This window comes from Thermobia domestica, chromosome 17, assembly GCF_964235325.1.
Source record: "Thermobia domestica chromosome 17, izTheDome1.hap1.1, whole genome shotgun sequence".
Taxonomy (NCBI): Eukaryota; Metazoa; Arthropoda; class Insecta; order Zygentoma; family Lepismatidae; genus Thermobia; species Thermobia domestica.
The window spans coordinates 95,375,339-95,391,308 of NC_137470.1; the positions used below are offsets into that span (position 1 = coordinate 95,375,339).

The window sequence follows — 15,970 nt, forward strand, 5'->3', positions numbered from 1 at the left end:
TTTGAGAAAAGGTTTGCAACATTTCAGTTCTTAAGAATGAAACAGACATTTAGTTAAAAACTATCTTTTTATTATTATTATTATTATTTTTATCTCTGCGTCCTGACCCTGAGGTACTATTCCAGTGTCTGGTTTGTAAGAAAATTAAAGGAATCTTCACTCTTCAGGATTTGAATCATGTCTGTACTAAGGGTGTTATTTTATATAGAATTAGCCACGTCTTTGTTACTCTAAAAAATTGGCTAGTTCCTTGTTTCTAGAAGTTGAAATGTATACGAATGTCAGTAAAGTATATTACGCGGATATAGCTTCACCCATTTAATTAGTGCGACAAGGGAACTGCATAGTTTCGTGTATATAATAGATCATGAATACTTAAATGGTATTTTTTACGTAGGAACACAGCTTTAGATGTAAATACAAAATTTATTAAAACCCAATTTTGACAAACAAAACCAAGTGCTTTTAGGAAAAGAAAACGAGTCTTTTCACTGTAAAGTACATCCTTGGTACCCACTAACCTAATGATAGCACATGAGCTGTTCGTGCACAAGGTTTCGATTTTGATCCTCAATGAAATGTATGTACTTCGGTCTTGGTTAACTTTTGAGTCATAATAATTTATAGTAACATCACCAATTCAAATCAAATCGTAACTTCAAAGATCGGGATTTCAAGCTCCAAAGAACGACGCTAGGACTTGACCAATGCGTAGTAATATACTGTCTTTATTCATCATCATTATCATAGGTATTCTGCCTTTATTGGCAGGTCACTTGCCGCAGCTGAGAAGCTTCCATGCTCCACGGTCCTCCGCCAACCTTTTCATCTTCGCGTATGATCTTTCTGTTTTAATATCATCCATTAATTGTAGTCTCCTTCGCCCCCTCCCTCTCTTTCCCGCCACCATACTCTCTTTATTAGTATTCTATATATACGTTTATTATTATTATTATTATTATTATTTGCACACGGCTTTAGTGCTGGTAGTTTCATTGTACGCTTATATGCTTACAAAATTGAACTGAGGATCTAAGTTTCATATAGTTTCGGAGCCGAAATGAAATATTACACTACTAGCTGAAATGTCAATCCTCCACAGGGGAAGACTAGGTTTATGAAAATATTTGTACTCACGTCAACTCTTAGAATATGCATTTCAATGAAAGTGTAATTCTAAAAACTCTTATACTCTTCCTGGTGTAAATTTTGAACTCTTCTACCCCCTTAGGGAACGCTCTACCTAATAAAAACTGTTAATGATGCATAATAAAGCAATATACACATTTAAACTTTTACCGATTAAGTATTCCAGCGTTGGTCCATAAGATACAAGTTACCGGTACAGTAAACGTTTTCTGTTGATGACGATAAAAGCGTTTAGAGACTTTACCTGAGATATATTACTTGCGCATGCATGACGTTATACCACAAACACTCATGTAAAATATTTCCCTTGCAAGTAAAATACATCTTTTCTGCACTTCATTCCGGATTCAGTTTCTACTGAAGCTGTATTGAAGGAAATGTTTTGCGTTCTACGGTAAGGAATCTTGACTAAGTTTGGAATATATTAATTTCAATCTGAATCAGCTTTACTATGTACGCGGTATATGATTAGTATTTTCAACGAACTTAAAAAGTTCGTTACTAAATTCTCTGTCTGTGTATCTGTCTGTTATTTGCGATTTTTTTTTCAATTTTGAACCCTGCATTCGATAGAACATAAAAAACTATCAGAGAAAGTGATTAAATTTTTCGCGTCACTCTTACCGTTCCCGAGATATTGGATAAAAAATTGCGGACTTCCAGAAATTTAAGGAGCCAAAGCTCAGGAACCGTAAGCCATAGAGAGATCATATTGGTGTTGATCAATATCTAAAAGGATGGTAAATATTTTGGTACCAAATAGTAACCGGTGGCCAATGATTAACTGTCTACTGGTCAACTGGCCACCGTTCCTCAGATATTGGCCAAAAAAGTTCGAATTTCTAGATATTTAAGCAGCCATATCTCGAGAACTGCAATTCATAAAGAGATGATAATTTGCTAATTTTTGCGAAAAAGAGAAGGTACAGATAAAAATATTTACTTTTACATCTAGGAACACTAACAGTTATCCTTCCCGCTCCATCTCTTCGTTCTTTTTAAGTTCGTTCTGGCAATGCTCTTGGGGCATTCTCAACTGGTTAAATATTGTTCTCGTACTGTATTGAGGTATTCTTTGTACACAATGTTACATTTTTATTTTTAGTAATTTAAAATTTTGGTTCTTATCGTATCGTAACATACCGTATGAAACTTCCCTATACGTAATATTAATCTTTCCACGGTTTTACCCATTTTCAAACATTGTTCTTCAAGTTGTTTTCACACCGTTTGGTAGATAGAGCGCATCTTTCACGTTTCCAAATATTCAAACCATCTTACGACAGCGTTAGGAACTACCAGAAGGGCGGATTTTGGTTTTCGCGGTAAGTATGGTGTAGTGGTTACTTGACTTCTTATTGGTATTTGTACAGCATAAGTATTATTTGCTTTCTGTTTCAGAGATCCAAACTAAGAACGCTCATTCCGAACAAAATAAAGTTCTCCAAAACTTCACTTATATGTGTGATTGTTTAAAGGAATATCCTACAAGTAAAGAGATTATATGGTAACATAATCACATTTTCTCCAGCATATTCATGGCATATCGCACACACTGAACACATCTTTTTTTCATTTATTCATATTTTCGTTCCATGGGGTACGAATCATATGATTCGACATACGCTGCAATTTTATTCGTTACAACTGGTTCGTTAATCGATTAATGCGTTTGCAAATTTTAGTGAATTTTCTTACATTATCTTCTTTCTTTCGTTACAGTTGAAAAAACCGAATGGTTTTGGCAATGTGACTTTCATCCAATGTTGTTAGGATGATTAGTGGCACTAGCAGAATTATGTATAATAATAATAATAATAATAATAATAATAATAATAATAATAATAATAATAATAATAATAATAATAATAATAATAATAATAATAATAATAACGGAAATGGGATTCGAGATGTACTTATCATATATTCTGAAAATTAAATTTTCACGGTAGTTAGCTTCAGTACATTGGGATTTCATGCCAGAAAGTTTAATTTGTCATTATTAAGTGTTATGTATGAATAAAAACAAGAATTTCTTTTCAAAATACTGCCTTTGCATGGATCTTCCTTGTGGCAAAATTATCTGTAAGGATAACTTCTACGTACATAGGGCACTAAAGCTGATACAATAAATTACAGAAACAGCACGTTAGAAACGAAAGAATTTTCCGCTTATCACTGGTTATTGAAAGCTTGAAGCTGGAAAGTAACTGCTTACAGTCTCTATAGGTAAATAATATAATAATACATATTTTTGAACAGTGGTTTCCAACCTTGTTTATTTTGCGTTCTTCGTGAACTCTGCATACTTCACGTCTCTCCCTTTATGCCGCTCGTTGATTTGGCCCGTTCTGATGCAGCATTCAATTCTGAAGTCTTCAATAATAACAATACTGATAATAAAACTGTTCAATTTATATTTATTCCCAGCAAAATTTCCACATACCACTGTAGAGCAATATTATCTTTTACTAGCTTTGTTTTTTAATGGAATGAGAGTTCTGACCGAACAGTTACTTTGTGTTTGTGTCGTATAGCGTAGTCGCTAACGTTCTCGCCTTTGGTGTGCGAAATCCCGTTTTTGATTCCTGATGAGGACATTCTGTCGGAAAAGTGTGAAATCCCTTTCAGGCCAACCATTCTGAGTGAGGCTTTCCTGGGTATTTCTCATTCACACCAGACAAATGCCAGAATGGTACCAAACGAAGATCCCTAGTGGCTTCCTTTGTTTCCCATTTCTCCGCGTAGTGTGATCTGTAATTTCCGAGAGACGTCATACCTGATATGTGAGAGGCTAAAATGATCACAGATTTCGGAATCCCAGAAACATAATTCATAATTCCTAATCTTGTGTTTCTACGGTACTTAATTTAATGCCTCTTTGTTGTAACACACACAACATTTTAATTGCGAATTATGTTTTATTTCTGTCAGAAGCTTGCTCTTCACGCCCCCCCCCCCCCCTCCAAATGGGAAACCTGTTTTAGAACAATAAAACGATATTGATATAAGATTGTACTTCATTAAGTTGAAAAAGTGGGCTGTATACATCGTATATTATCTTTTCTTTGAATATAATATGTAAAGAAGCACTGAAGAACTCATATTGTATTGTGATTAAACCAATATATCATATTATGCTCCCTGTTGTATTTTAGAACATATTTATCTACTGCAATTGTTTCATTTCGTTAATTAATGCATTTTCCTATTTCACTTAATCCATTTCAGAATACACAAAAGCAATCACGTTGATGCTTCAATATTAGAAATAGGTAGGTAGAAATCCTCTAAACATAGATGCTGTACTCTGAAAACACCAACTAATAATGAAACTCATACTGAAGTCTACACTAATCAAACCTTTCATCATCACATCACCTAGACGGCATTATTCAATATGGTTAATGACATATCGCCCAAAATTATGATTTACACTATACTTTTTGCATAACTACAATACAGGGTGAGTCGAAAAGAACTTTACAACTTTGAAAGCATATAGAAATTTATTGAGATTACTTACAGAAACGTGAGAGATGTCAATTTGTAGCAAAACACGTCAAACTTAACATCAAAGTCTTAGTTTGGTTCGACGTGACTGCTGTTGGTGATGCGGTAAACATCCCACCGGAACATCGCTCCCACATTCGTTCCAGCTGATAGGGCTTAACTTCTGCAACGGCAGCGTAGATTCGTTTTCTCAGGTCTGCAAAATTGTCTGGAAGAGGCGCAACATACACTCGATCTTTAGCAAAACCGCACAGGAAGAAATTCATAGGTAGCAATTCTGGGGAGCGATTGGTGGGGTGTCTATGCAATTGGATCTGCACGGCTAATCTACCGATGTGAGAAGCGAATATCAAGGAAATCTCGAACTTCCTTGAGGAAATGAGACTGCGCCGTCTTGTTGCTAGTAACAGGTCACATCATGTTGTTGTTCGTCTTCATTTATGTGAAGAATTAAATTTTTTCTAACATATCAACATACACAATACCAATGACAGTTGTTCTCCATGAAGAAAAAAGGACCATACACTCTAAATTTGCTAAGGGCACACAACATATTTACCTTTGGACTGTTACGGAATTGTTCAATGGTTTGCCATGGGTTTTCGCTGCCCCAGATTCTACAGTTGTGGGCGTTAACAACGCCACTGATATGAAATGTGCTCGGATTGATGAAGATCATTGTGTTAAGTAATATGTCTCGTCTTTCTCTATCCGATCCAACATTTCTACACAGAATTCTCCACGACTAACCTTATCTACGTCAGTAATTTTTCGTACCATTGTAAATCTGTATGGTTTCAAGTGTAAACGTTTACGTAACAGTCGCCAAACTGTCTTTTTTGGAATACCTGCCTCATGAGAGGCAAGCCGCGTTGATTTTTTGGAACTACGGGCAAACCTTTCTTCAACCTGTTCGACAGTAGCAGCAACAACAGGCGGGCGACTTCGTGATTTCACATGGCAAAAAGAACAACCAGTCTCAACGAAGTTCTCGTGCCAACTGTAAATTGTAGGCCTGTTTGCAGGTTCATTACCTTGTTCCGTACGAAATCTACGTTGAACAGCTATTTCTGAGTTCGTTTCATGAAATAACAACGCCCAGTACGCTCCGCACCAGTGAGTCTCCATTTAAGAATGAACTACGTTGGCGCTCGCGGTGATGGAATGTGGTACTATGGCACTACGAGAGGCTAACTTGACGTGTTTTGCTACAAATTGACACCTACAGTATATCGAGTTTCTAAGTCATTTAAATACATTTTTGTATGCTTTCGAAGTTGTAAAGTCCTTTTTGACTCACCCTGCATTTCAAAAGCAAAGTTAGCTACAGGGTCCAGTTACCTACTGATTTTATTAGCAATAGGATTTTCTGACGACTTAATATTCCTTAGTATTATACGTTATTTTATATTAGTGGTCCTATGTTTTTCGCTGAAGTAAACAATAGCTTATAGTAGGTGAATAGCTTATAGTAAGGTGAGTTTTTGTTGTGGTGGTACACATCTCAAGTGTAAGTATTTCGAAACCGTAGCGAGAGTGAAATTATTATATTACTATTATTAAAATATTTTTATGAATATAATCAAGAGGAACGTTGCTCTGATATTACTGTGGTAATCACAGCCCAGTCCTATAGCAACGCTGTAAAACATGTAGTATGATTCCCAGGGACACATTACATAGACGGTTTCGCAAAATTTGCGGATCGCAATACAACAAACAATTACTACTGCCATGACGACTATTGCAAATTAAAACGGACATCTTGCATTGCATTGACGCAAATCGATAAGAAATGGGCTCGCTGTTTTTGAGTGGTAGAATCTCAATTGTAACTATTGTAATTCTTTCAAAATTCTTGATTGTCTAACCGATTGGTTCTCAACCTGATTCCTATCATGACCCCCTTTTATTACAATCTTTTGCCAGCGACTTTTAATATTACCTATTGGGGAGATCTCACGATATTCATCTATTACTATAATAGTAGAATCCATTTCTTGTATCTAGTGGATACAGTAACTTCCCTAAAAGCGAATGGATTAAAAACAAATCTAGTTACTTCAAGCAGGGTGGAAAAAAAGTCATGATTTAAAAAAAAATCATTTTTGATGATTTTTTGATTTAAATCGACTTTCTTTTTTTTTTATTTAAATCAAATCTTTCTCCTCGTATAATACAAGTCGCGAACTGAAGAGAAAGCATTACGAATTAGTATTAAATGCCAATTATGCCATTTAAGTGAAAGTATTGGGGTTGAATTTTGAATTAATCCCCAATCGTTAACCTATATCAATCCCAAACAATGTTTCTTAATTTTAAATTATGGCTTTCTTTCTTTTTCTTTTTTTGGTAAATTATAGACTTTCAGTCAAGCATCATCCCTATTTATCCTACGCTCATGGTTCACACCTCATTCTCTTCAGAATAGAACAGCCTTTAAAACGGTAATTCACATTTTCCCTATCATGTCCCTGAAGCGGAAAATTTTGAGACAAGTCGGGATTTTTTCTGCTTTTTTTTTTTAATTTTGATCCCCTCTGGACTCCCTTGTGTTAACGCACAGATCTCAAAATCAACTGGGAAATACTAAAGGTGTACTAAATGTGTGTACAAAATTTCAAGCTTCTATGTTGAATAGTAAAGGCGGGAAAAATATTTAACAATGAGCTAAGAACATCCCCACAATACCCCAGATGACCCGGATGTAATATAAAGATTTCCTCAGACATCCCTATTTATAATAGAATTATGATTCGTGCCATTCAAATGTCTCCATCGTGTAGGCTATCTGGGGCTGGAAAATCACGAAAAAAAAAGAGATTTTCTGTTAAGAAATATCCCCTTTTTTAATTTTTACCCCTCTGTACCGCCTCTGTTTAAAGGCAAAATTCTGAAACAAATCTGAAAAATACTAAGGGGTGCAGTGAATAAGTGTTCAAAATTTCAAACTTCTAGATGCAAAAGTAAGCCCGCGATAAATAATATCCCCAAATACCCCAGATTCCCGTATAAAACAGGATCTCAGGTAACAGCTTCCTGAGACATCCCTATTTATCCTCCTAAGATCATGGTTCGTACATCATTCTCTTCAGAATAAAACAGCCTTTCAGATGGTACCACTCATATGTCTGCATCTTAGGCGGGAAAATCGCAAAGAAAGCTATTTTTGTTAAAAATATCCATTTTTTCTTACAATTTTGCCCCTCTGGACCCCCCTGTTTTCATGCAGATTTGAAATAATCTGAAAAATACTAAGGGAGCACTGAACGAGTGTGCAGAATTTCAGTCTTGTGAGTGCAAAATGTAGGCCCGTCAAAAAATAATAAAAATAGGCACAACAAAAAAAAAATTTTTTTTAAAAGAAATGACGTCCTCACATTCTATGTCTCGACGTAGACAGGCGTGAAAGCATATGTAACGTGCTCTACAATGCCTTCAGTCCTGAAAAAACAAAGTAAAATGCTTTATTGGTACTTTTTTAATTGAATAAATCCTTTCACCTATGATTTTATCCTATCACCGAAAAATAGGTGATATAATTTAAGGTTAAGCATTAAGGAAAAAGTACAGCAACGCTTATCAAAGTGACATTTTTCTCCACAAAAGTTACTGATATTTGGCAGGAGCATATTTTTAAGGAAATTGTAACTAGCTTGCGGCATGAAATACATAAATTTTGCCTAAAGTTATAAAATCTTAAAAAAAAAAAAAAAAAAAAAAATCGGAGAGGGGATAAGACACTTCTAAATACGCCCTATTATCTGGGAACAAATATATAGACGCGCACACAAAAAAAATCTTAGTCTTAAACAGGGTTGGCTGGTTTAAACCAAGGATGTTTAAACCATGGCTTAAACCAGCTGGATTTTTCAAAAAAAAAAAAAAAAAAAGTTTAACCCCCCCCCCCCAAAAAAAAATGAAACATGCTTTAAATCGTGTGAACTTCATGTTGACGTTTCCACATATCAAACCATCCGCATTACGTTTATCTACTTTTCACCTTTTAATCAAGGGGCCCCGTGTTCAAATCTCGGTCGAACCACAACCCATCTTTCAAGTGTAAACCAAGTAGCGATTCGAGGTGTCCCTCTAAGCCAGCGTTTCCCAACCTTTTTCAACTTGCGGCACACTACGGGTGTAACTTGAATTTTCGCGGCACACTCATAGATATTATTATTATTATTATTATTATTATTTGCAAATATAAAATACCATGGTATTTTTTTTTCTGTGATTACTGATTTCTTTCTCACAGAGATGAAAGCTCGATCACTGGTTTTCCCCTATGCTAATTCATTATGCATATTTTTTATTCTAATTTTAAAATGGAAAACAATTGCAGTGAAATATACGACTCAGATTTTTTTAAAAATACGCTTTCTTTTTCGAAAACTGTATCCAACCTTTCACTAAGAACGAAAATCACTAAATAAGGAACGAACAAATAAATGTCCTGTACTTTTAACTTTGCTGTTTTAACCAAAACCGGTGCATATTATTGCAATCACACAGCTTGCGATGCGTCGAAGTGAAAACTCAGCTGTTGAACAAAGTGTTGTTCTGTCATTCACGTGCGAATGAGTGTTCTACGAACGTTCATTTGACGCGTACCGTACAAGAGCTTCCATTTCTCGGTGTTAGTATGACTCTCAATTGAAGCGTAACATAGCAGCTAACCGTGGAAATGTGTACGAGCCGAAATACTGTCTGCTACACAGTAATAGATGTAGAATAATATATTACAATTACAGTAATTTTTTTCCATGGTAGAAATTCATAGTAATGTGAAATACAAAAATATACATTTTTTCCTATGTCTTGCAATTTGTTTGCTATAGAATTAATAATTTTGTTTCGATTTCCCCGCGGCACACCGGCGGTCTATTCGCGGCACACCAGTGTGCCGCGGCACACCGGTTGGGAAACGCTGCTCTAAGCGAAAGTCTTCTCCGTGATAACCTTGGTGTTTCATAAGAATGATACGCCTAAACATACGAAATGAAACCAAATTATATATTTCTACTTAAATGAATGCCTGTCGTTTTATAAAAAAGCCACGGTTGCTTAAATATAGTGATAGAAATTGGCAAAATTTATCAACTGCCTACGTAGCTTCCAATATCAGCTTGGATTTGACTTGGTTTTAATTTTATTGAGTGATATCTACATACCAAATTTGTAATTTAATACCTGTTTTAGCGTAGTGATTATGATACGTTGACCTTAAAATTTTACATAAAAATATATTTAAAGTAATAATAGGATTTTCCCAATGGTTAAGGCGGGAATTTCCCGATTTACATATAATTCTGTATAATGTTTTTTCTTGTGTAACTGTTTATCTTTTCGTCCTTCTGAAATGACTCTTGACAATATTATATTAACAAGTAAGCCTGTGTGTTAAAATATTAAATAATACTTTTGATAAAGTGGATAGTTTCAAACATCTAGGATCAATATTAACAGAGGAAAATCATATTCACGAAGAAATTAAATGTCGACTAAAATCAGGAAATTCGTGTTACTATTCGGTTCAAAATCTCTTGTTGTCGCGAATCCTGTCGAGAAATTTTAAAACTTCAAATATACAAAACGATAATCATGCCTGTTGTTCTGTATGGTTGCGAAACATGGTCGCTTACTCTGAGGGAAGAACATAGACTGAAAGTATTTGAGAACAAGATCCTGAGACGAATATTTGGACCCAACAGGAAAGGGAATGGGGAATGGCGGAAACTTCATAACGAGGAACTACATAATTTATACGTTTTACCCAACATTGCTAGGGTCGTCAAGTCTAGGAGGCTTAGGTGGGCGGGTCATGTAGCTAGAATGGAAGAAAGTAGAAACGCTTTCGAAGTCTTGACTGGAAGACCAATCGGAAAACGACCATTAGGAAGACCTAGGCGCAGATGGGAGAACAATATTAAGATGGATCTCGCAGAGATAGGAATACAAAGTAGAAACTGGATCCAATTGGCTAAGGATAGAAGTCAGTGGAGAGCTTTTGTGAACGCGGCATTGAACCTCCGGGTTCCATAGGCTATAGAGTTAGTTAGTTAGGCCTATGGAAAGATCAGTACAACGTATTTTATCAGGAGTCCTCCGTGAGTGAGTCGGCAATCGCATTTGTGACCAATTAGTCCCGGTTTCATGTCCAAACGGACAATTTCTGTTGGGTGTAAGCCGAGAAGCGTTTTGGATTCCGCTTTAAGGTTATGTGACCCCTTTCACCATAACCTCGTTCTTGCACAATAACACCAAGGCGAATTTCTGTCTATATTTAATATAAATACATAGAGTAAATTATTGAAACCAAAAAAACCTGGTTTAAACACAAAAACCGGGTTTAAACGAAGAAACCTGTTTTTTTTTTTTGGGGGGGGGGGGGGGGTTAAATAAAAACCATGGATTTGCCAACCCTGGTCTTAAATGTCGATGATGATTTCCCCGTTGGAATAGTTAACGATTTACAATACAAACCCTATGTTACGAAGAGAAGAAAACAGGATTGCCCTGTTACCCATTCAAAACGGGATTTTCCCTACCTCTGCATGACATTTGTTTTCATACTATGCTGTACATACCGTACATTTGAGTCTCATTGTATTATGATTATCATCTTCCATAATCGAAATAATAGAACAGAAACGGGACTTTACTTATTTTCACCTTAAATTATTTCGGAATTTGATTTAAATCAACGATTTTTATTTAAAAAATGAAGTGATTTAAATCAATCCACCCTGACTTCAAATATCTTCCGCTTATCTTCGAGACCCCAGGTTGAGAAACCCTGGTCTAATCGAAGACAACCAATCTTGTTCAATTGTGTTTCATCTATGCCCTTACGAAAAAGAAAATTCCCCTCCTTCAATAGAGAAATTATACCAAAATTTTCAACTTGCAATATTAACTAAATATACATTTTAGAATAAAATATACTTCTCTCTCGCAAGAAGTCGAAAATCATTCTAAAAGTCAAGAAGATTCCATAAAACACTTACTATTAACTTGAACTATATGTTAAGGACCAACATATTATACTAACAAATAGCATTTACCTTATTAATTTTGTCAAAACAAGCAAACAAACAAAAAACAGGAAGTATTTAAGTTTCACAAACTATTAAGAACCATTAAAATCACATGAATAAATCTGCTTGACAAGTTTGCGGGACATAAAATATAAACAATTCATGTATGTCCCTTCAAGACTGTTGCCCACGAGACAAGACGACAAAGGGTGGCTTTAGTTTCGTCTCGTCTCGGGAATTTTGCAGAAGTCTCGTCCCGTCTCGATTCTCAAAGACTTCGTTCTCGTTTCGTCTCGATATATATATATTCGTTTTTTGAATTTATGTACCAAATTTACGCTTAATTTTTCTAAATTTGGAATATGTTTAGTACAAGGAGTCCAGAAGCACGTAGAAAAAAACAAAATTTACAGGAGAAATGAATTATGCAAGTACTTAGACGTAACATAACGCAACCTAAACTAACTTAATATTAGTAGAAATAAGCGAAATTCTATCATTTTTTTTTTTGGAAAATTATGCGGGACCCCTACACTAATATAACAAACTAAACTAACCTAACCGAATGTGAACAGAAATTACCAAAACTGTAACATTCTTTAGAGAAAAGAGCTGGACCCCTTCTGCTAAACATAGGCCCTAAATTTCATTTACAAACTATCAGAAACCTTCTGGGGCACAACCGGTTTACGAAGAGCGTGATACAATAACATCTAAATCACATTTATTATTATTGTATATCGTGCAATGGCCTACGTACCTTTAAACGTTGATAAACGCTTTCCGTTACGTTTGTACAAATCAACTTATAGTTTTGATAGAGGGTAACGCGCCTGCTTGCTACAGACCCTGCTGAGCTCCTGTCCTGACTCGGTTAGATATTTGCGCTTTTCAGTGGCCACTTACCATAAATTGTTTTGTGCGTTTAAGTTAATTCATCTTTTATACACTCTAGTCTTTATGCCATATCTGCACACACTCCTAGTCAATCTGAAACAATTAATGCATCTTCTTCCTTGAAAACTTTCTAATTCAGTAAGAGTGCATATATTGAGTATTTTATGAATATAGGTATCCCTTTGTGTGGCAACCTACTACATGAAAGAACTGTTTTTGTATGCTATTTGTAATTTTCGATGTTCTTGAGACATGTATTTGATAGGAGGCTACTCCACAAAGTCAAGTTCATTTACATGTAGTAGGATGTTGATTTCAGTGGTGGTTGAAAACATGAGAAGGTAAGGATTAATCGCTTTCGCTATTTCTGAACAGTGCGTAGTTTGCAACAATTAACAGTCAGAAGGTACTCATTTTGCGCAGTACTAATTACAGAGAGTAAAAAAACCACGAAAATAGGAAAATTTTTGACTAACAGGTAAAAGTGAACTACGGAAATGAAAGAGGACTAATCCTAGGTAAGGTACATTAAAATAATAACAAATAAATAAAAAATACAACGTTGAGAAGAGGTTCATATAACTGTTAATCCGGGCCCGTCACCTTCGGAAGATCAGTCTTTTTTTTCTTTTTTTTCCTTTCTTCATACATTTCTATTTTCAAGCCATTACTATCACGTTGAAAACCTGTCAGGAGTTAACGGAATAAATGCCTTTCCTATAGATCAGCGTTTCCCAACCTTTTGCAACATGCGGCACACTACAGGTGTAACTTGAATTCTCGCGGCACACCCATATATATATATATATATATATATATATATATATATATATATATATATATATATTATTTGTAATTATTACTATTGCTATCATTATTTGTAAATATAAAATACCGTGGTGTTTTAATGTGATTACTGATTTCCTTCTTACAGAGAAGAAAGCTCGATCACTGATTTTCCCCCGTGGTAAATCTTTATGCTTATTTTTCATTCTAATTTTAAAATAGTAAACAATAGCAATGAAATATAGGACTCGGGTTTTTAAAAAATCCACTTTCTCTTTCGACAACTGTATCTAACCTTTAACTAAAAGGGAAGATCACTAAATAACGAACAAATAAACAAATCTCCTATACTTTTAAAACACATATGTAGGTAATTTGTATGCATGTTTGCTTTGTTGAATTTATTGAATGATATGTTAAAATTTCAAGTTACGAAATAGTCTGCAACAATAAAGAAGCAATAATGGTCATAACAATGATAAACACGTTTTTCAACATTAAAAATGTATAGAAAAGTAACACAATATGAAACTTAAAATTGTAGAATTATAGTAGAGGTTCATAGTAGTGTGAAATACAAATATACATTTTTCCCTGTCTTGCAATTTGGTTCCTATAGAATTAGTAATTTGTTTCGATTTTCTCGCGGCACACCAGCGGCCCATTCGCGGCACACCGGTTGGGAAACGCTGCTATAGATCAAGAAACCTTAGTACACATACTACATGTAGAATGTCAATATTACGGGGTATGTTTAGTACAAGGGGTCCAGAAGCACGTATAAAACGCAAAATTTACAGAAGAAATGGGTGATGCAAGTACTTAGACGTAACATAACGTAACCAAATCTAATCTAGCCTAACATAAACTAACGTAAGCTAACCTGAACTAGCCTAAACTAACGTAATATTAGTAGAAATAAGCGAAATTCTATCATTTTTTGGAAAATTATGCGGGAGTCCTACACTAATATAACATAAACTATACTAACCTAACGTAACCTAAACTAGCCTAACGTAACCTAAACTAGCCTAACCTAACTTAAACTAACCAACCCTATCCTAAACTAACCGAATGTGAACAGAAATTACTAAAACTGTAACATTTTTTAGAGAAAAGACCTGGACCCCTTCTGCTAAACATAGGCCAATATTACTTTTTCATATAACAAACGGATTTATCGTAAACATCAATTTCCAAGGTACATAAGCTTAGTGCAATTAACGGCCTTTTCCCCGCACGTTAGGTTAGCTTACGGTAGGGTAGGGCTGTTTGAGTGGGCTTCATTTAGTTCAGTTCCTGTTATGTTTGATAGCCCTGCACCTATTCTGATACTACGCCTTCTACAAAATTATTAATAACACAAAACATTGTTTACAAACGTTATTCTTACGTTCATTCCTATGAATCCCTGTTCACCATCAATGTAGTCAATGACAATGAGTTCTTTTGAGATGTCAAATAATAGTAATGTCACGAATTCAATTCATTCCTTTTTAGATAATATAAACGGCGGTCTGAGTTTCTTCATTTCCTTGTGTACGCTTTTTTACTGGCCCTACAAAGCACAATCAGGCCACTCAATGTGCTTCCAGGCAGTAAATAACCTTGCATGTACTGCACAGCCCACCACTAGCACAACAGAATAATCATCTCCGAAGGTGATATTAATGTCACAATACTTCTCCTATCAGTCGTCGCAGATATAACCAACAGAACGGACTTCAACCGTTATGCCTCTTCAGTAAGGATTTGCGCCAACGCAAACTAAACTACGTTTGCCTTTGCGAGATTAGGCATTGAACTTGCACTTGACTTTTGCGTGCAGGAAAAGATTAGGTTGTGCTATCCTATTTTATGAGAGCGTAAATATATTTTTGAAATATGAACTTCTCTTAGCAGGGAAGACACTCTTACTGCCTTAGAAAATGTTTGTAAGGAGGAAAGTAGGAGTTGTTATAATGTGTGTTGATTGATACTAGAAAGGTTGAGTATAATTACAGCTTATGCACACATGCGTAAAACACGAATTAACTTTTGCTAGGTGTCCACTAAAAAGAATGAATGTCGAACCGAAATTGAAAGAGGATAGGATATGTAAATGAAAAATGAAAGAAAGCAATGGTTAACAGCAGTAGTCACTTCTTACAACACATGAGTGAAATCTATCCCCCCCCCAATAAATTCAGCAATTCTGAAACATAAGGGCGTCACATTTTCTTCGTTTCCTGACAAAATTGAAAAATGGGTTTTGCATATTGTTCGTCAATGCCCCTCCAATATAGTTAGCTAACAAACCAAGTACGGTCGACTGACTAGACGTCAAGTGAGTGAAATTTATATAGACAGTTTCGATACAGCATTCACCGAAGTGACGCAGACGTGGTGTTGAAGCTTCTGGTAGGTCCTATTTCGTAATGGATTTTAGGTTAGTGAAATTTCTTTATACGTATCACTAAGCTCTTTAACTCCATACTAAAGGCGTGTCATATGATTTATTCAAATCGTCAGATATTCGGACAACCATGAGCTCAATTCGTTTTGCTTCACTGTTCACGCATGCTTATGCACACTTGCGTAAAACA

The 15,970-nt window shown here is 35.3% G+C and overlaps 1 protein-coding gene across 2 annotated transcripts in view; it reads right to left on the reverse strand.

The window, feature by feature from the left end:
• The window catches only part of LOC145673905 (polyisoprenoid diphosphate/phosphate phosphohydrolase PLPP6-like), a 61,303-nt gene extending 46,264 nt beyond the window's left edge, over positions 1-15,039 (reverse strand). Inside the window, exon 1 of one of the 2 annotated variants that reach the window (XM_081743714.1) lies at positions 14,779-15,039. In XM_081743714.1, the coding sequence (XP_081599840.1) occupies positions 14,779-14,784 (6 nt within the window). In that variant the 5' untranslated portion in view covers positions 14,785-15,039. Of the gene's footprint in view, positions 1-4,675; positions 4,805-14,778 lie in introns of those variants that run through there. The other variant, XM_081743715.1, reaches the window with a different exon arrangement.
• Between the last annotated feature and the right edge of the window lie 931 nt (positions 15,040-15,970).